This window comes from Emydura macquarii, unplaced genomic scaffold (assembly GCF_026122565.2).
Source record: "Emydura macquarii macquarii isolate MOO-44397 ecotype Brisbane River unplaced genomic scaffold, CSIRO-AGI_Emac_v2 contig_2676, whole genome shotgun sequence".
In the NCBI taxonomy this organism is placed as follows: domain Eukaryota; kingdom Metazoa; phylum Chordata; order Testudines; family Chelidae; genus Emydura; species Emydura macquarii.
In genome coordinates, this window is record NW_027132813.1 from 28258936 (window position 1) to 28279538 (window position 20603).

Genomic DNA, 20603 nt, shown 5'->3' on the forward strand with positions numbered 1-20603 from the left:
ATTGATAACAAGATGGAGGCTGAAACCAGACATATTCAAATCAGAAATTAGGCACACATTTTTAAGAGGTGAGCATGATTAACTATTGGAGCAAACTGCCAAGGAATGTGGTGGATTCTCCATCTCTTGATGTCTTTGAATCCAGATTAGATGCCTTCTAGAAGTTAGGCTTTAATCAAACACAAATTGTTGCGCTCAGTACAGGGGTATCTGAGTGAAATGTAATGGCCTGTGGTATACAGCAGTTCAGACTAGATGATCAAATCATCCTTTCTGGCCTTTGTGAATCTAATTGCTACTTTTGTTAGTGAACAAAATTGTCATCTACAGTAGGGGTGGGCAATAATATTCACAGAGGGGCCACTCCATGAATTTTGGTAAGTCATCATGGGCCTGGGCCACTTCTGGCTTCCGTTCACATGACCGGAAGCAGGACGTTTGGTAAGTGACCAGCCAAGAAATTAAGCTGCCGGATGCTCCAGTTACCTTGAAAACCTTGGACAGCTTAGTGATTCTCGGTCGGTCGCTTCCTGAATTTCCTGCTTCTGGCCATGTGACCGGAAGCTGGAAGTTTGGGTAGCGACCGGCCGAAAGCTGCCTGACACTCCAGGGTAGCTTAAACAGAGCATCAGCAGCAGAAGCAATGAATTGGGTGGGCCTGCTTTCAGAGGCCCACCCATAGCTATGCCCCTGCATAGTGGGCTGGACAAAAATGTTAGACGGGCCAGATCCGGCCCATGGGCCGTATTTTGCTCTCCCTGGATCAATAGTAATACCAAACGGAATGCTATACTGCCCCTCTCCTGCCCAAAAGCTTAATCCTATCCTCTGCAGAAGAGAATAAAGAGATAAGATGATGTTTACCGTGCCAGAGGAAGCCCCAGATTTCATCAGGAGGGCTTTTATTATTGGTCAGTAATATTTTAGCATGGTCTTAGAGGTGGTGTTTACTTGTAGTCCCAAAAAACATAATTGTTGCCTCTTTAAATTTTGGATAGCTTCTGATATACAATACCTACTTTTAGATATAAAATTCTGGTACAGCAAATGATTCTATTATTGATGTACTTTGTTTCTGTGAAACCTGTTAAGCAAGTTGAGTATAGTGAGTATGGCCATGCTACAGGTTTCAGTATATGCATTTTGCTGCTGGGCTATGGTGATCACTTAGGCCCTGGTCCTGCAAACACTTAAGGATGGACATAGCTTTCCTCAAGTGATTAGTTCCACTCAAGTCAAGTTATGTGTGGACATAGTGTTTGCAGGATCTGAGCCCATGTGACAGGACGTGTTGCTGTGTTTCTTGCACACTTGCCATTTCATCAGTTTAAGTTTACATGGAGGACTTCTAAATCAAACAATGTTGTATAGATCCCTTACTTTCCTGCTGATAAAAGCTGTGATTTTCCATTCTTTGAATAAATTCTCCTTGTATATCCTCTCCTGACCCAGAACAACCCATTCAGACCGAAAATTGAAATATCTGTTTATGTTTGTATAGAGCTAAACTGTTACGTTTTCTTGGATGGTGAATGTGGCAATTTTCAGTGCCAATGAAAATGAGACGGATATCAGTAACTGGAGCCAGACACAATGCAGGCTAGCAGCAAACCAGTTCCCTTACACCGCTCAATTAGTGCACTTCTGTCCCTGATCTGCTGCACCATTGCTATTCTAGCTCTGAAACCCTCTTCGGCAGAGACCGTTAACTATGCCAGACTGAATTCTGATTATCTGATGAGGACAAATCCACAGTGGCGATTAGACTAATAACAAAAATATCATGGGCATCCCACACACGGAGATGATTCCAGAACTGTAAGGACATTCACAGCCAAAGGAGTGAGACAGTCACCTGATCAATAAAAACATTTATGTCAGCCCAGGACTCAGTTGAAATTAAGCTCAATTCAAAGAAATAAATAGAATTTTAAAACAAATACATCTGTTAAATCCTGTAAAATGGAAACAAATCTAGAGAACTAACGAAGTTTAACATAAACTCAGCTAATCATTATGGCCAAGTTTTCCCAAACTGGATGCCTAAAGTAAGGTCCTAAATTTGTAGTTAGCTACCTAAATGTCAATCTGATTTTTAAAAGTGCTAGACAACCAGCAGTTCCCATTGATTTCATTAGGATTTGTGGGTGCTCAGTACTTCTGAAAATAAGGTTGCCTAACTATGGATTTGGAGCCTAACTTTAGGCGCATAGGGTTTTTTTTAACCTTTAATCATGGCCCATACTCACTGCAAAGCTCCTATTATAGACTGGTCTTGAAAAATCCATCATTGCCTACTAACTGGAGGTCTAATCTTAACAATGGTAAGAAAGACCTATTCCCCATGCAACTGGAAGGAATAAAACAGTTGTGTATTGTTTATTGTATGCTGTATTTAATTGCAACATATTGCCAATCAAACTTCTTTTGCCTACATTTTTAATGAAATGTAACATACTACGAGGGCTGGTTGAGTAGCAAAAAATATTTTCTGAATATACTATTTGGTTAATTTCATTTGTATGTATTGAATAATATATTATTCACAGACTAGTGTGTGGCCAGCTTCAGAGCTAGTCAGGTAATGCAAAAAAGTATCTGTCAAATAATTGTTTTTGACAAATACTAGTGAAATTTGTCAATTAATGTACGAGTCAAGTCCTGTTTAAGCAGCCGTGCTTACTACGTATCTTGTTTTCTTTTCTTTTTTTATACCTCTTCTCTGTTTTTCCTCCCATTTTTGTCTTTTCTGTAATATTATGATGTATCACTTCCTGCATTGTCTCCAGTGTCTCAGGGACCAATATGAGAGACTGGGAGGGGGCCACAATCTCCAGGGGCAACATCCAGGAGATAAGCCAACCTCCCCATATGTGTCCCTGGACCCTGCTTGGGGGCTCACACACAGACTCAGGCTAGTAAGTTTCTGATTACCTTTGAAGGCCCTCCCCTCTCCCCCCCGTTGTCTTTGGAAAAAGGAGTCTATCAGTTCCTTCCTTCCACTGTTGTCTTCTGGCTATTAATGTGTCCAGGAGTCCTTTACTTTGCCCCACTTCCAAGCCTCCTGGCTGCTGTGAAGGGAGGAGGCATATATCCTTGCTGCCTTACTGCTCCCCTAGCCTCAGGTCTTGAATCCTCTGCCCCAGTAAAAAGCTCCACTGCCCACTTCTACTTCTGTTCGGAGCTTTTCTAGCAAATGCAGCGTGAGATTGACTTGATTTGTCCTTCACCACTGCATTCTGATTAGCAGCAGGGAAACTGACAGGACTCTTGACAGTCTTCGTTCAGCTGCAGCCTGGCAAGATCCTGAGCAGCAGTAGAGGTGCCTGGGTTCTGAACATCACAGCATTGATTTACGCTTAGGTCACCTTCAGAAAGTTTTCTTCACAACCATAAAGGCTAGAGCTTTCATTTATTTTTTATTTTTTAATGAACACTCCGAATCTGAAGAAGTTGATAACTGGCCAAGCAAAGATTCCTAATCACCCCAAGTGGATGGGTTCTTCAGGTCCTGATTATAAATCTAAATAGTACAGTAATCAGACTGCCTTCCTCACCATCTAGCTACTAAAAATGGTAGAAATTTTGGGGCTTCCATGGCTTACCTCTCCTATTTTATTGACTTTTTTTCTTTTAACTTGCCATGGTATAAAAATTTCTTCACTTCACAGTATATTTAACTGTTCTATTGTTTGTGGCTTTAGTTAATTTTTTTTTTCTTTTCAGTAGGTCATCCTCTCCTCATTACCTAACCTCAGTACTTAAGCAGAATCATGGCCGGTCTCTCAAAGGTAATTATGGCATTACTTTTCTGTATGTTTTATCCTCCCACAATGCTATTCATATTCAGAATAAATTGTAGTTTGAAATTTGCCAGTGGACCTGTTCTAAAAGAGTCTTTGTACACTTTGACAAAGTCAGTTAATAGAGTGCTCTCTAGTTGTATTAGTGGGTCTTTGATTTAAACTTAAAATCATTTGGGTCTTAAGGCATTGAGCAAGTTTGTATTTCAGTGTTCAGTCTCCTTTTCTTTAACCAGTAGAGTACTTAGCAGGCACATTGTTTGCCCCCACATTTGACCTACTTTAAAACAGGTGTAGACTATGCTTCCAAATGCTGGATACTTCTTGATTTTGTTCTTTTAGTAAATCCATCACAAGAACTATCTGGATCAACCCAACAAGGCAGAGGTGCAGGATTACAATTTCTCATGGTCTACTAATGGGATCCATAAAATGCTGTGGGATCCAGATGTGAGTCTCACAGTTATGCATAGGAGGAAATATATGATGTCTGTCTTTCACCATAGTGGGGCTGAGAAGGGGTTCCACTCTTCTAGGAGCCAATCCTCCTTCATGGCCTTTTGTGCTCTGACAGCCCACAAAGAGCAGGGGATGGTTTATTATAAAAGCATGTGATGGTTCCCTTTGCAGTCAAGTCTGCCATTTGTACAGGGCTCTCTTAATGACATGACAGGTGATAAAGGTTCTCTTCTCTATGTACCCAAGACACTCCATTTCCTTTACACCACACCTTAACACTGGCTGTCCTTCTTTCAAAGGTCCCTTTCCTTCCCTTCTCCTTTATTTTATTTTCAAGGGAAATTTCCTTTGCCTTCAGATGAAGCAAATTCTAACAAGAATCTGATTTTTCTGTCTGTCTTTACATTGCAGTATTTGGGGGAGTAGAGAGTTTGTTTGTTTGTTTTTTTTAAGGGAGGATTGTGCATCAGTCTTCACTGACAAGTGGGTGTTAACCATAGTGAACACATGGTTCTTACTGCATTTTCAAGCCAGCCTCCAGGGCTTAAGAAGTTACCATCCCTTTTATTCAAGAAAAAGTTTACTCCCCCATCTTGTTCTTTGTTTCCATGGGTGCCATGGAACCTGTCACCAGATCAAATAGATTTTAATGTATTTATTGGCTCTAGATAGAGCTGTTGAGCTGCTAGTATGTAACACTCTCCCATATCTAGGTTATAGTTTTGTTTTTCTCAACTGAATTAGTAATAAAATACATATTAGAGCAGACAACCCTGCTTGCAAGTCAGTGGCTCTTGCAGTGTAGATACACCTTTAAATCATCCCCCAAAACTGAGGTGGAAAGAGATTAAAAGGGCCTGAATCAGCACACTGTTAAGGTTGAACAATATGTTTAGCTGTGGTCAGGTTTCAACAGTGTTGTAGAATTTTTTTCTTTTCCCATGTGGACATAAGAAAAATGTTGCCCCACAACCCCTGTTTAAGCATAGTTATTTTTGTAGAGCTTAGATTTTTACAGATTTTGAGCCACTAGTGGTGTGAAGTTCTCACTGAAAGACATAAGCATATGTCTCTCTTAAAAGGGTCATTAGCTACTGAGAGCTAATGGGAATTCATTTTAAATTGTGTGTATTTGGATCTGAAAATTAAGTCCTAGTAGAGTCAGAATCGTCTTGTTGATATACTCAGTTATTGATCTGAACCACACTGTCTTGACTGTAGTGCATCTTAATGCATGTCCACCCGACGCAATATGTTCGCCAAGTGTGCAGTGCACTTCAATAGTCCTGTGAGCTGAAGTGCAGTATCCTATCACCACTTGTTCTGCACTGACAGCTTTAATAGTCACACTCTCACACTCATTATATAATGTGTTAATTTTTGGTCATACAGCAGTCATGCATGTTTGGGATTCTTTGACACATGGACAAAAAAGAAATTTTAATCAACTATAAGTGCATATTATGGCTTTCTGGTAGCTATTTCCTTATCCCAGGAGGTTCTAGCTAATCTGTCCATTTAGGTTTTGATAAGTGCAGTATAAAAAGGGTTTGGCATCTTGCAATAGCCCTGTGCTATAGATTTCCTATTCAATCAAGAAAAAATTAGCCATTAGGGCAATCCAGTTTTCTCTTCAAAGGTGGCGTTATTGTTGCATGTAAATGGTACATCTCTCACTTTAGTTTATCTCCAACTAAATCCAAGCATGAATGAAAGTGGCAAACCCTGGAAACAGTATTGGCACTTCAATTCTCCCTAGTAGGAAAAGCAGCCTCTGGATTTCAAAACATTGTTCTGTACTGATTTTAGAAATACACTAACACCACTAAATACAACAGGATCTCTATAGGAATCCAAGTTCTGAAATAGGATTCCTATAGAGAGAGCCCATTGTATATGGCAAATTCAGGTCACAGGCAATAAAAATTCACAGAACCTGTCCCTGACTTTTATTAAAAATAATGGGAGGAAAGAGGGCTGGGGGTGGAAGAAGGAATGACACCTGGATCCCCATTGGGAGGAATGACAGTCCCAGTACCACTGCCACAGGAGGAGGGGGGAACAGCCTCGGCTTCAGCACCAGCCATAGCTGCAGGGAATGGGGGTGGAGGGGCAGGGCACACAGCCCTGGCTCCAGCCCCCACTGAAGCTGCGGATCACGGGCAAACAGCTGCATATGGGGCTTTAGGTAACTGAAATGGGAGGTTAGTTTCAATTTTCATCCACAAAGAAGAAAAGTTAGTGAACCAGGACTTTTAAGGACAGATGAGCTAGCTGTGTGTTCCACAAGCAGCATTAAATTTCACTCATCCAAACCAGGTTTTGGTTGTCCCATGTTGCTGGGCAGAGGATGTTTCCTGACTTGTATGCTGTACAGCTGTTGAGCCTTTTCTGCACACTTTCACTGTTAATGGTGACCTGAAGTGCTGCTTACCTCTCAAGGTGAAAGAAAGAACTGCAGCCCATGAGTTCTGCATTGGGATACTGAGACGCAGAAACCCTGCTCGCAGGTAGTTCTGTCATGAGTTAATGTTTATAACTCCTTGTCATTTAACATAGAGGTGTTTATCTACCAACATCACATGCTAAAAGACAACGTCTGTGGCAGTAAGTGAGAATTCTGAACATTTCACTTCCTGATCAAGATAACGGAGCAAAATAACGGTTCACAACTTTTTTGGCAGTTGGTTACAGAAGATTTGTAAATTCATTGGTTGTGCTGCTGCCAACAACATTTTGGAAAGGAAAAAGAATAAAAATCTCATGAGCAGTAGGGCACAGACTGTAACATTCTGTTTTAGCATTCTCCCATTTTAACAGTGAAAAGTGCTTATAATTCTATAGTTAGCACTGAAAACAGAAGCTCAGTCCCCCCCTCAAAATAGTATCAATAGGCCTTTCAGGGCCTTCTGTGGCCTTCACACTGTAGAGTGAGGTCAGTCCTAAGGAAAACTTTGTAAGTGCATAGACATTCTAATAATTATTCAGATTACTATACATTATCCCAAAGGTGATGATGTTCTTCTTAAAAATTAAGCTGAATTCATCATTGGTCAAGGAGGAATTTGACTCAGTGTGATTGGTTTTTTTACCTCTTGAAATAGAAATATATAAATCCTATGTGTGTAAAGGATTATAGCTATTCATTTAATAATAATAATAATAATAATTAATATAATTAATTGGTAGTAGTATTGCGGTCCGGAAAAACAAAGAGCCGTATGAGGTGCTGTGTACCACCAGTTTAAACTTCAACAGATGCTTAATAGGGGAAAGCTCTTAGTAGCCAGCTTCTCTTCCCTTCCCCCACCTTATTCAGCAGGATTGCAGCGTGCTGGTAGCCTGTTCTCTCCATAAAGGTTCCTTTCGCAGGCATTGACCCTAATACATTTCACAGTTCACCACTCCCCATACATGCTTACTCCCACTATATGATCTCCTTCTGTGAGACACCTAGGCTACTTCAGGGGGGCTCCCAGCTTTGAGACACCTTGTTCCCTCACACTGTAAAATGTGTGCTTTTCTTTTGTCTGATCCCTCCACCATACAAGAGAAATGTGGGTCTGACCCTGTTATGCTGCTGAAGAAAAGATCAGGGAGAAAAGGTCTCTGAAGCCCATTTATTGCTTGCCTCTGTTTAAACTTCATTTAAGATGCTCTGAAATAGAGTAGAATAGGACATACAGAAACCTTTTCCACTAAATATCTGCAAGGCACATTTTGGAAAAATGTGGTGCAAATAAAGAGCAAGGCAAGAAAAGAGTTAGACATAATTTAGTTTGATTTCTATTTTTAGATGGACAGGACCGGAGTAGGTGGATCACCGTCAGGAAAATGTGTGCTCAATAGCTCTAGTGAGAAGATGACGATAGCTTTTTCATTGTGAGCAGAGAGCTAATTAGTAACTCAGCTGATTCTGATTCCAGCTAGCCACTTCAGTTGTTTTACAGTACAGTCCCGTGTCCTGGTTGGGCTTGTCAAAAAACTGCTGATTCCATCCTGCAGTCCATAGTGTAGAATTTCTACAGCTGCATGTATAATTTTTTAATAAAAGCACCAGTTTATCTAAATATTTTTTTTAGTTGTCAGTTGCCCATTTATTATTTATACTTAAATGCTTCCTAGATTGAAGAGTTCTATCCATTTTTTTCCTTTGGCTTCTCTGCTTGGCTGTTGTTCCATTTGACTTGTGGGTAATGTGATGGATATTGCAAGGAACATTCTTTGCACTAATATAAAGTTGCTACTCATGCATGTTGAATTAGTGCTGCATTTAACGAATGCACCAATTCTACGAACATGTAGTTTGTAGCGTAAATTTCAAGGTTGCTTAGAGCAGAACTCTGTAGTGGCATATGGCTAATCTTTTTCTTTGTATTGTTATGAATAGCAACTACTCATAGATAAATATAACATTGCAGCCTGATCATATACAAAACTGCCTAATCTGAGGCTACTGTTCCTTGACTTCAGCTCTGGTAATGTACATTAGAAATGTATATTATAATGTTCTTATCATCACTAAAATACACTGTGATTTGTTCTGCAGTGGTAGCTCTAAAAAAGTCACATTCCCTTATGCTCATGAGCTAATTTTTGAGCATACAGCAGTCATGCATGTTTGGGATTCTTTGACACACAACTCCAATTTCTTGTGTGTCCAACTATCAATGCATATTATTGTTGCTGTTGTTACTTTTGAACAGGATTGCTTGTTCTCTACCCCACCCCAAAAAGAAACCTAACTTTTTGCTTCCTCTGCTTTACAGAATCTGATATTGATGCTGCTACTGCGATGATGCTGTTAAATACTTCCATTGAGCAAGGGATTTTAGACTGTAAGCATAAACAGTGTTACCCATTGTTTTTTCCTTCACTGAGAGCTAAAAATGCATAGCTGAAAATTTCAGAAGTGAGGTTCCCTCTAGCTCAGTGTTTCTCAATCTTTTTGATACCAGGGACTGGCTTGCTGCCTTCCTAAACTGTGTAAGGGAGATCTCTGGGACCGTTGCTGGTCCATGGACTGGTCGTGGAGAAACACCGTGGCTAGCTTGTAAATAGTAGGAAGGCAGTAGAGTGACCATCCTGCGTATTCAGCCCCTTCAGCCAACATTCTCCCACTTTACAGGGACGCCATTTCTACTCTCTTCCATTAATCTAGTTGACTTCTGCCTCTCCATAGTTGGAGACCCTACATTACTAGCCTGATTCTCTACCACTACTATTTGTATTAAGGATTTTCTGAATATCAAGATCTAGTATTCAGTGTTTGTTAAATGATGGATCCATCACACTTTATGTAAATTAAATACTCAGTTTAAAAAGCTTACTGTTGCAATTCAGTCAGACAGATTATGTACTGGGATGGCAGATTTTAGTTTGAGCTATTTTGCTTTACTTATATATTTTTGCTTTCAATAGGTGAGAAGGCCCAACCGCTCAAGACGTCCAAGAAGAGGAGTCATGGCAGTGCATTTAATCATCACAGTTCCATGAATCTGCAAGAAAGTGATTCTGCAGCCACCAATATTGATCCAAAGGAGGATCACAATTATAGTGCTAGCAGCATGGCTTCACAGCGTTGTGCATCTAGGTCCAGCATGTCTTCCTTGTCCTCTGTTGATGAGGTGTATGAATTTATCTCCAAGACCAGCCATGCAGGAAGCGATGGCAGTGAGGGATTTCATAGTGAAGTGGATACGGACATTGACTATGAAGATGACCCTCTTGGAGACAGTGGCTATGCATCACAACCTTGTGTAGATATCTCTGACAAAAGTCAGCCTAGCAAGAAAGCTCTTAAAGTGTTGTGTCAAGAAATTGATGAGGAGCTGAAAGAGGCAGCTGGGTCTCTGCTCCACCTTGCTGGAATCAGCACATGCTTGGGTTCCCTAATAAGTACTGCAAAGACCCAAAGTCAAAAGCAGAGGAAAAAATAGTAATGCTTGTTAGTGTGAATATATACGTATATATTTTTTAAGTGTGGCAATACTCTTCTACTTTTACCCTTCACGAGGAAGATCAAAGCCATAAGAGGACTTGTTTGTTTTTTATTTTTGATGCCAATTATAGTTTGGCATTTTATTTTTAAATCATTGCTCAAGAAAAGGTTTTATTTAATCTTTTCATATTTTTAGGAGAGATTCATGATGTGTAAAAATCTAACTGTATACTTTTTGATGATCAGTGATTTGAATATTTGACCATTTTCAGAGGGATGCATAAGTTCCGATGCATATTATGGGTGAAATTTACCCCTGTGCAGGCCTATTCTACATAGGAGTGAATTTCACCCTAGGTGAGGGGAGACAACTTCCCCATCTCCCTCCCCAAGACACAAGTAACTTTCACTGGCGTAGCAAACAGTGAGAAGCTGCCACTTCACGTATGATGCCACTTACCATTTTCCCCAACTATTGAAGACACAGCAGCTGTTAGCTAATGGCTATTATTGTTTTTGTTTGGTTTTCATGTGTAAAGGATACGTGTTAAAAACCACAAAGTTCATGCTGTCTTAATGCATGAATGAAGTGGAGATTCTAGATGGTTAAATTGTAAATGACTGCTCGAAAAAACTTTGGGTCATGTTGAAGAAAACATAATATGTTTCCTTTAAAATTAGGAAAATTGAGTTAATTACATTAATTTCTAAATACACTATAAGCATTTTAATATTGGCTGTCGTAACTTTGATCTGAGTCTACTGATTACTGTGCTTCGGCTTCATGCACTAGATACCATGTTAGCATCCTTTGAAGTACAGTGTATGTCCAATAGTAAGGCATTCTTAAGGTGTACACTGTGACTCATGGTGGTCCCTTCATATTTGGGAGTGAAGTTCCTTAAAATTAATCACATTTGCAATAATAATAATCTTTATAACCCAAACAGCATGCGGCCAAGAATGTTCTAGTAATCAAGTGTAATGGATCTTTTAAAAAGCTTGATGTTGACTGCTTAAATCTTAATGTAGATGGTGGTGGTTATTTAGTATTTTGTGGAAAAGAAATGAGTATGCAGACATGTCAGATTAAGTTTAACAGTACTGTAAGAATAAGAATGCCTTAAGTATGTTTCAGAATACTATAAAATTTAAGAGAGGTCATTTTGCCTGTGTTTAAGACGCAGTATGATGTGCCATTAATCTTTTTAGCTCATATGTTAAGCTGCTGCTTTCAATAAGTGTGGGGCAAGATGGTTTAGAATTAGAGGCAAATACTGTATACGCATATACAAAACAGTGTCCAGTGTTTCGTTGTTCAGAACAATGCTGGATTCAACAAAAGGAAATGAAGATAACTGTTGCTAATGGGATAATGTTTTTCTGGCCATTTGGATACAAGGCTCTCATAGTTCTGTGTTTTCATATTTGTCAGTCTCTTCGTGCATCCTGCCCGTATAACTATCTCTGCCAGTTTAAGTATTCAGTCAGCCATGTTGCTGAAGGCCTGCTGTTCTAAAGTTCTGCTCCAGTGCCTGTTGAAGATAATGGAGATACTCCCATTGACTTAATGGGCTTTGGATCAGGCCCCAAGATATTCAAGCATCTACATAGTGTTTCTTTGGTATTTAAAGCCAATGGTTTTAAGAGGAAATCACTTTTAGTTTTAAGCATAAAAGTAAATAAAGAAAAATCTGTCTCTTGCACACCCATGATTGTGTGCACACACCCACCCTGCTGAGGAAAAAATAATATACAAACGTGCTTCATTCTGCATTTCATTTGCATCTCTCTTAGATGTCTCAAGCAGTAAATTACCTGACCTTATCTGTTATTAAACATGTTTTTGATAACAGAGGAGTGGAATTAATGACCTCACAATTTAGAAAGAAACAAATGAAAAACCCCATTAATTTTAATTACAAACAGAATATCATGGGATTTCTTAACATTGAGCTGCAAGTGTTCATGCTTGACATTGCTTTCACTAGTGTTTGCCCATACACTTTTTAATAGTCTGACACAAAACGTGTTCAGTATAGCAATGTAAAAGTAATGATTATTATAGCAATATAAAAATAATGATTCAACTATGGAGACACATCATTAATAACCCTTTGAAATTCATTTAAGTTTTGTATATCTCAACACCATGATTTAAATTCAGCACTATGGAACAAATGTCATATTAAGCTCCTGCTAAAGTAAATCACACACTTTTTGTTAACTTTAAAGGAAGCTGGTTCAAGCCCCGAATATTCAAACCCTGGAAATTGTGTTCATACTCATCTTCTTGCTGCTTGTCTTGGTAAGAATGTTAATGTGTTCAAATCTTGTCCTTCATTTCCCAACAGAATCAATGGTTTCAAAATGAAAAGATTCCATATTAAATAGGGGCCTGATTGTACCACCTTTACACTGGAATCAGTTGTGCTACGCAGAATGAATGAGCATGTCAGGATTGGGACATAGATTTATAATATATTTTAGTCTCCATATGCAATGACAGAGCAATAAAATCATTCTGTAATTAACAAAAAGCTAAGGGTGCAATTTGCATCTTTCACATAAAGCCTAAGTGAGTAGACTGGGAGATATGGGGGATTGGAATCATCCCTTCTGAGCAAGTGGTAGAAGGGCACAGGACATTTGTACAACTGATACGCACCCATTGCTACAGTCTGTACTACACTCCCCCCAAGGGTAAAGGCAGATGGATCTTTGCACTTTGCTCAACCACTGACCACATTCCCGCATGTCCCTATGTTAATCTCAGTGCTCTGTTCCAGCAGACAGAACGGCTGTGGTGTCCTGCAGTCTCTTGCTTCTCAGATCTCAACAACTCCCCTTGCAGGGGATGTGAATGTCACCCTAAATGTTCTGTTGTGAATTAGCCCTCTTTGTATTTACCTCGGATAGTTTCATATCCTTTCACTTACACATCCTGGGGTCCGAGTCAAAGACCATGGTGTATATAGTATAAATTGAATGGTGTTTTAACTGCTTTTTTAGTGACATTATGTAAAGAGTTCATACCAAATGGTCAGTTTAAGTATATTTTAGCAGCTCTTAAAAGGGTAAGAAAGTGTTAATCACATGCAATTCTTAATTAAAATGAAGAAGTGTATGAGACCTGTTTACCAGGGAGGCTATCCTATTAAATCCTGTTGTGAATACTGTACAAAAGCTGTATCAGTCTTTCAAATTTGAGTACTAAATTATTGCTTCTGTGAAAATCACAGCAAATGTTTTAAAATCCAACTAAAAATGGAAGTTGTATGACTTGCAACTTCTTTGTTAGGCTAAAAAGTGAAAGCTTTGGTTAAAGCAAAGCACTCATACATGTTATTAATGGTGTAGTCAAAATATTTATTGAAAGAAAAAGTAGAGTATTTTAAACATTGCACCTGCCATTATCTTAAAGCACATTCTTCACATCTAACTGCCAGTGCCATTATCAAGACTGTTTTATAAATGTACATTTCTTCAAACTAAAAAGTGCATAATTTAAAGTATTATGTTGCCATCATATAGTGATATAAGACATTTTATAATTGCCAATTCATTGTAACTATTATTTATTTAAAAGTGAAATTGTAAGAATACTTTCTGATCAAAGCAAATGGAGTTGTTTTAAAATATTCCCTTTAGCTTGTTTTCTAATGTAGCATAAGAAATGTCTTGGGTTATTTAGAATAACTCTGCCAGTAGATGACCAATCCTAACCTTTTCCCCCCAGTTCAGTCCTTTACCTATTTTAAAGACAATTTACAGAAGTTTAGTTTTTTGTATGCTAACCTCTGTTAATTAAAATGTTTATAAAGTTTATTTTTACCAAAGAGATGCAATTCAATATGATAAAATATTGCAGAATAAACTTTGTTTTATAACATGTGTGACTGATCATTTTCTGCACATTTTTCATATATGTGATTGAAGAGGCTTACATATAAATAAACAGCATTAAGAATGGGAAGCAGCCCATTCTTATCTATTTTTCCACAGATATATAGGGCCTGTTCTCATGAGGGGCTGAGTGCCTTTGACTCCCATTCAAATCACTGCCTCACAGGACTGGACTGTTTAAAATTAAATATTTTTAATTTTGTCTAGCGCTCTTTTCAGTTCCGAAAGTCACTCTCATATGGAAATTAATTATACCACAGTGAACCCAGTCAACACATCAAAAAACACATCAATTTTCGATCTAGCGCCTCTTTGATATTTGGACCACTGTGAATTATAGATGGAGATGACATTATTCAACACCAACATTTTGAGCATTACACCCACTATTTTTCCCTAAATTCATAAAATGGAAGAATCCACTCCTGGGGTGAAATCCTAGCCTCACCGAAGTTGATGAGAATCTTGCTATTTCAGTTAAATTTCAGAATTTAGAGATGAAATTCTGGCCTCAAAGAACATTTTGCGGTCACTGCAATGTCTGCTTATCACTGCTTTCCCTGCTCTACTGCAATGCTTGTGTACAAAAGTAAAACATACACTACACAAGTATTTGTTTCAAATATTTACTTAATTTTAAAAATATTTGCAGATAACAGCAATCAGTTGATCCACAGATGATGAAATAATTGAATATTCTCAGCTGGCTAAACTAGTTACCCACAGCACTGCCACTGAGTACATGGAAGATACATTATTGCTTAATAAAACAATGCCGTTTCTCCGAGGGTCATTCAATTATATTCCCCTCTGGATTTGTGATTTTTGTTTTGTTTGGTACTTTTCCAGTTTTTTCTAATTTTTCTTTGAATGTGATGTTCAAGCTCTGGCATGCTCTACTTTTCATGGGGCCCTGTGCAAAGCAATATGCATAGCCCACTCCTTTTCCTCCCTCCTCACTGGTCCCCTCCTGCTGCTTCAAACCACCTACTCCTTTGGACTCTGGCTCCTTTTGGTCTCTGTTACTTTGCTGCATAAGGTAGGGCCCAAAGAAGGAGTTGCCTGCACCCATAACTAAGTTTCTCCAATGTGCATTCAACCTGTAGATCCATGCCTTGAACTCTGAAATGTGTTGTCCCATCTTCCTAATGTAATGTCTTACTGCGTGTTCCATCTTTTTCCTAAGACAGTGCTTCATGCCACAAGATGAAATCAAAGTTGCTAATGTATTTACTTAAATTAATTTACTCCATCCTAATATTTGCCCCCTTTAAGCTACAATAGACTAGCTTGCTTTTTTATTAGAATTGTTTTATTTTTGAATTGTGCTAATAATGTGGAATTTTCATTAAACAAAGCAACTAGAAGCTTGGGTTACATCATGAAAAGAATTTGGTCTTAGAAATATAGTAGAATGGGGTCTTACCTTAAGAGAAAACTGCTTTAGCACCATCATGAAAGTCTTGGATCTAAATGTCACAATTAAAACTCAGATGAGCTACTTTGAGTTATGTGGGTCTGTTCCCATCATGGAGTTCCACTGACATCCTAACCCTCAGGTGTGCCAGAACTTAATAGGGGATTTTTTTTCTCTCATCAGAATGGTTCATCTTTTTTCTACATTTTTTCCCCCTTTTACTTTATTAAATCCCACAAATCAAATTAAAGCTCTACTACCTTAGAAATGTTTTATTCTGATATTTTAAAGGAATGATATGCAATAAATGCGAGCCTTGATTCAATCTAATATGCCAAGAGAGATGTTGAGAATCAAAATCACAAATTACAGATGCTTGTTGAGCTGTAGTGTTAGTGCTTATCTGTTAGTTGATGAGTACTCCTGAAATGTCTCATTTGCTTAGGTGAAACAACAATCATATATAAAGTATTAATGAATGGTGTTTCTCTAATGGTCATTCAGTGGAATCATAGAAAAGAATCTTAACTTGACTATTAATTTTCCCTGGGTCTTTTTCCTGGGGTTTAGCTCTGGATTATGCTCTAGTCTAGATAATCACAACTTTTAAACAATTATACCTTGAATATTTAGCAAGAAATATTTAGATGATTTATTAGAGTTTCTTAACACAGTGATTCCAAAACTGGAATCTAGTTGACACTTTTTTAGGCCTCATCTTGCAAACACTTAAAAATGTGCTTAATTTTAAGGACATGAGTAGTCTGAGTTCACTCATTCAGTGGAACAGCTTCCATGCTTAGAGTTAAGCATGTGCATAAATATTTGCATGATCTGGCGCTTATACTCCAGTACTGTGACAAAAGGTCAAACAAGCAATATACTAGGTTAAAACAAATACATAAAACTAATGTATCCATTCATAAAAAGCTGGTATCAAGTAAACATGTTTTGGGAAAACACTATGGGCCACATTTTTAAAGGTATTTAGCGACTTAGGTGCTTTTGAAAATCCAACTCGGTGCTTATCTATATCTTTGGGTGTCTGAATAACTTTAAAATCTGGCCCTATGTGCTTTGCATCATTTTTTGAAGGGGTTAAAATAAATTAAAGCTTCAATTTGTGCTCCTTATGAGTAAAAGGTGTCAGTGGGCTCCCAATTGTTTTACGTCTTCAAATCTGCACCAACAAACAGGGTTATTTCCAACAGCAATAGATTTCTACTATCTGGATTCTGTATCTCCACCTATGAGTCTTCTGACTGCTAGCCAGAAAGTTGCAACCTCCAGACACCCTGGAAATCCGCTCTAAAGGGAAGGAAATATAGCCAATAATGGGTATGTTACAGGTAAATTGAAAAAGATGAAGTAATCCTTTGAGTTATTCAGGATGGTTGTGGAAGATTACAAAATGACCCACTCTTTGAAACGTTTTGCCCCAGCCTCCTCTCTTAGTGTTAGTCTTTTCCAAAAGCAGGCAATGCCTAGGTAGTGCTTTACAAAAAAAATTTGTTTCCTTATGCCTACAAATATCAAAATAAATCTTGATATTAATTTCGGTTACATTAAGTGCTGCCTTTAAAAAAAAAAAAAAAAATCATGATTCCATTGTGAAGCCTGACGTCACCTCAACCCAATCATAGTCTGTTTTCTCTGACCATAATGTTAATTCCTCAGAGAAGTATCCAGTGAGTGACAGCAGCATCCCATGCAGCAGTTGCTGGGCAACAGGATTCAGTTTTCAGCAAAATCTAATCCTAAAGCATTTAACCCTAGAACTGTCAAGGCAAATTATTTCTGATGTGGTTGTTAATCTCTACTTGTTGATTCTTTTAGAAGGTATCCTAAGAATCCCACCTTTAGAAACAAACCCCAATTCTGGTAAAATTACTCTTCAATTAGTAATTTGAAACATCTCATTGAGAAGTATTCTAAAAAACTACCAAATGGATTTTGATGGAATTCCAAATTCCTTAATAATAAATTTATACATACAAATAAAAGACAAGATCTTGCTACACAACCTTCCTGTCTTCTTTATTGTCATTTTACCAATGGTCAGAGGCACAATTTCTAAGCAAGCAATTACATTTTTAAAAACAATGACTGGGCATGAATAATGGTAGTTGGTAATAAAGCTCAGATTTATTATTTCTAAGTAATGTTACTGTGTCTTCTCAATTCTAAATTAATTTTAGTATAAATAGGCTAAAGATTAAAAAAATCTCTGTCCTCTTATCTAAAATCATTCAAAAGTGAAATTTTGAAATACAGTTTTGTATTCTGGGTAATTGTAACTATCAGTAGGCTATCATTAACACTCACTGCATTTGCTCAATTGCTCAAAAAAGGATGGAGTTGTCCACCAACTCTCAATGAGCATTCCTTTATTTCACCCAAGTTTGTTAACTTTAATGTCTTTCTACATTAATAAAAAACTGTCCCTTGAAGATGGCCTAGAAGGCTGCTGTTTCATTAAACAGAAAAATATCTCCCAAATATGACTAAACTTATTTTCTCTGGGCTAATTATTCCATACCTAAATGTAGGTGCGCTCTCTTTTGGTTTCAACGTCTTAATTGTATATAATAAGTATAGTATAATATAAGATAAAGATCAAATAATGTAACTTTTGGTGTTCAGTGCCAAAACTGTGGACATGAGCATTAACATCAGATACACATTGCTGCAGACTCTAAGAAATTCAGAAGTAGATGGATCACTTGATAATTACCTGTTCTATTAATTCCCTCTGAAGCACCTGCCATTGGCCACTGTTGGAAGACAGGATACTGGGCTAGATGGACCATTGATCTGACCCAGTATGGCCATTCTTATGTGCTTAAGTTGTTTATTACAAAATACAGGAAGAAATTAATGGAGATTGAACTGTTTTCTTAAAAAGTATTTAAAATAGTATTTTCTCAGCTTTGAGACTATCTCCAACATTCCCACTTCTTTCCTTGCTGTTGTGAGGACTCAAACCCAACACCGCATTGCTCTTTATGCCATGTTTCCTATGATACTGGGCCTGTATCTACAAAAGCCTACTCACCTATTTAACCCCTTTGATTGCAATGCTACCCTTGCCCCCTTCAATCTCTCCACTGGTTTCCCCTCTTCTACTGCATCATTAATATTTCTTGTTAGTGCATTCAAAGTGATACATAATTCAGTCCCTTCTGCCTCATTTCATGTTGTTTCTGCCCCATGTTCCTTTAATGAAACAAGTCTCTTCCTTCTCATGCAAACATCTCTATCTTTTTACACACTAGGCTCGCTAGAACATAGCTGAGCTTCTCCAAAAGGCCCGTCCTACCCTTTCCACATTCAAGTTTCTACTCAAGATGATGGGGTGTCTATGGAAAACTTACTAACAATCACAAACTAAAGTAATCTGGGAACAGTTTACATGTCCTGTTTAACATACATATATTTCTGTTAATGCAACTGTAGATTTGTTATAACCTTTGTCCCTCCCCTCTCACTGTTTGCTTATTTGTCTCTTTGGATGGTGAGCAACTTGGAGCTGATAACAAGCCTACTTTACTGCTTAGAAAGCCCTACCATGTTGTGGACACTATCAAAAAGAAATAACTAAATAACGCAGGTGAGTAAGAATTACCCACATAGTAGTTTGTAGAATGGGGTCTACAGCTGACACTGGTTAAAAGAACATTCTATTAACAAAACCATATTGGTTTTCTATGAGATTTTTCCTTTCAAAATTGGAGATATCCATTTTTATAACATTTCTCCTTTTTGTTTTTACCTTGCCCTATGAAATTGGGTCACTTGTCTCACAAAAATAATATTACAATCCCACATGGGTTTTATCTCTTTTCCTATCACCAACAAAGCTAATGAGCTGGAGATTTGGAGTGCAACTGGCATTTCTGGTTTCCCAAAGTGTGGGTGTACCTTTCGGGAGGAGGGGCATGAAAGACTATCAGGGAGTGCAGAATATGTATAAATGGAGATGGTTAGGCCTTTAACAAAACATGGTGGGGCTATAAGGCAGGGTGGGGTATGATTGGTTTCATTTTCCTGAAAGGAGGTCAGGGTGGTGGAGGTGGCATAGCTTTCACAAATTTGGGAAACGCTGACTTTTGCCATTTTTTGTTGGTGTTGCAAGATCTCCATTTGTGACAAAGGTATCAACATTGCCCCTCCCCCACTCCTCGTCCCCTTACCAGGACTGACCATACAGTCCAATGGAATTATAAAAGTGTTCAGTAGAGATGAGTCCTAAGTGCTGGACAAAAAATACTTACACATGAGCTGTGAAATCAGAAACAAATCACCATGGGCAGCTCCATGTTCAGAATTGAATGCAAAAGTCATTTGTTCATCTTGTTTTTTCCTGGTAACTTGTTTACACACAGACACAACTCACTCAGTCACATACATACCAATGCCCTATAAATGAATCAAGATATTTCTCCAACAGGCTGGGAACAAACGAAAGGAGCAAGGTATTTACAAAGTGTGAATGTGCATCATACTTACAGTTTTAAAAACACTTGGCTTGATTTTATAAAAACAGAATGATGAGGTTGGGAAAAAGGTAAAAGGCATTACTCAACAAAAGATTTGTTATAGATTCATCATGAGAAAGAGCACATCTTGCTGTTCATACTTGCTGTTGCTAAGATAACAGAAACAAAACACAAGTTTAGGGTGTTTGCTGCATCTGAGGATGTGGCTTGTGCATTTTCTTATGATAGTCTGATGACTGAAGATGGCATGTTTCCAATAATTTTTGGTTCTTAGAAAACCTTTTGTTGTAAAATACTCATAATGGTGTAAATGAGGACAGTGAGGCTTGTTTTCCCACAGTATGAAAAACATGCTGAATGATTCAAAGTTTCATGTCTATACCTGCATCTATACACTGACTATATATGTACATCTGTGTGTCATAATTAATTAGATATGTTGGAAGCACGGATTTTTTGTCTTTTTGGAGAGAGGAATATGGAGCTGGATGTGAAATAAGTCAATCCAATCATCATCTTTAAATTGGTAACCAAAACGATTCAAATACAATATTTGCCCTAAAATTTATCATCTATTA

The 20603-nt window shown here is 38.0% G+C and overlaps 1 protein-coding gene across 1 annotated transcript in view; it reads left to right on the forward strand.

Moving 5' to 3' along the window:
- Positions 1–14095, forward strand: part of FOXN2 (forkhead box N2) — a 59332-nt gene extending 45237 nt beyond the window's left edge. Inside the window, exons 4-6 of the mRNA XM_067565110.1 lie at positions 3727–3791; positions 9032–9100; positions 9684–14095. Coding sequence (XP_067421211.1) covers positions 3727–3791; positions 9032–9100; positions 9684–10201 — 652 coding nt within the window. The 3' untranslated portion in view covers positions 10202–14095. The remainder of the gene's footprint in view (positions 1–3726; positions 3792–9031; positions 9101–9683) is intronic.
- Positions 14096–20603: the final 6508 nt, after the last annotated feature.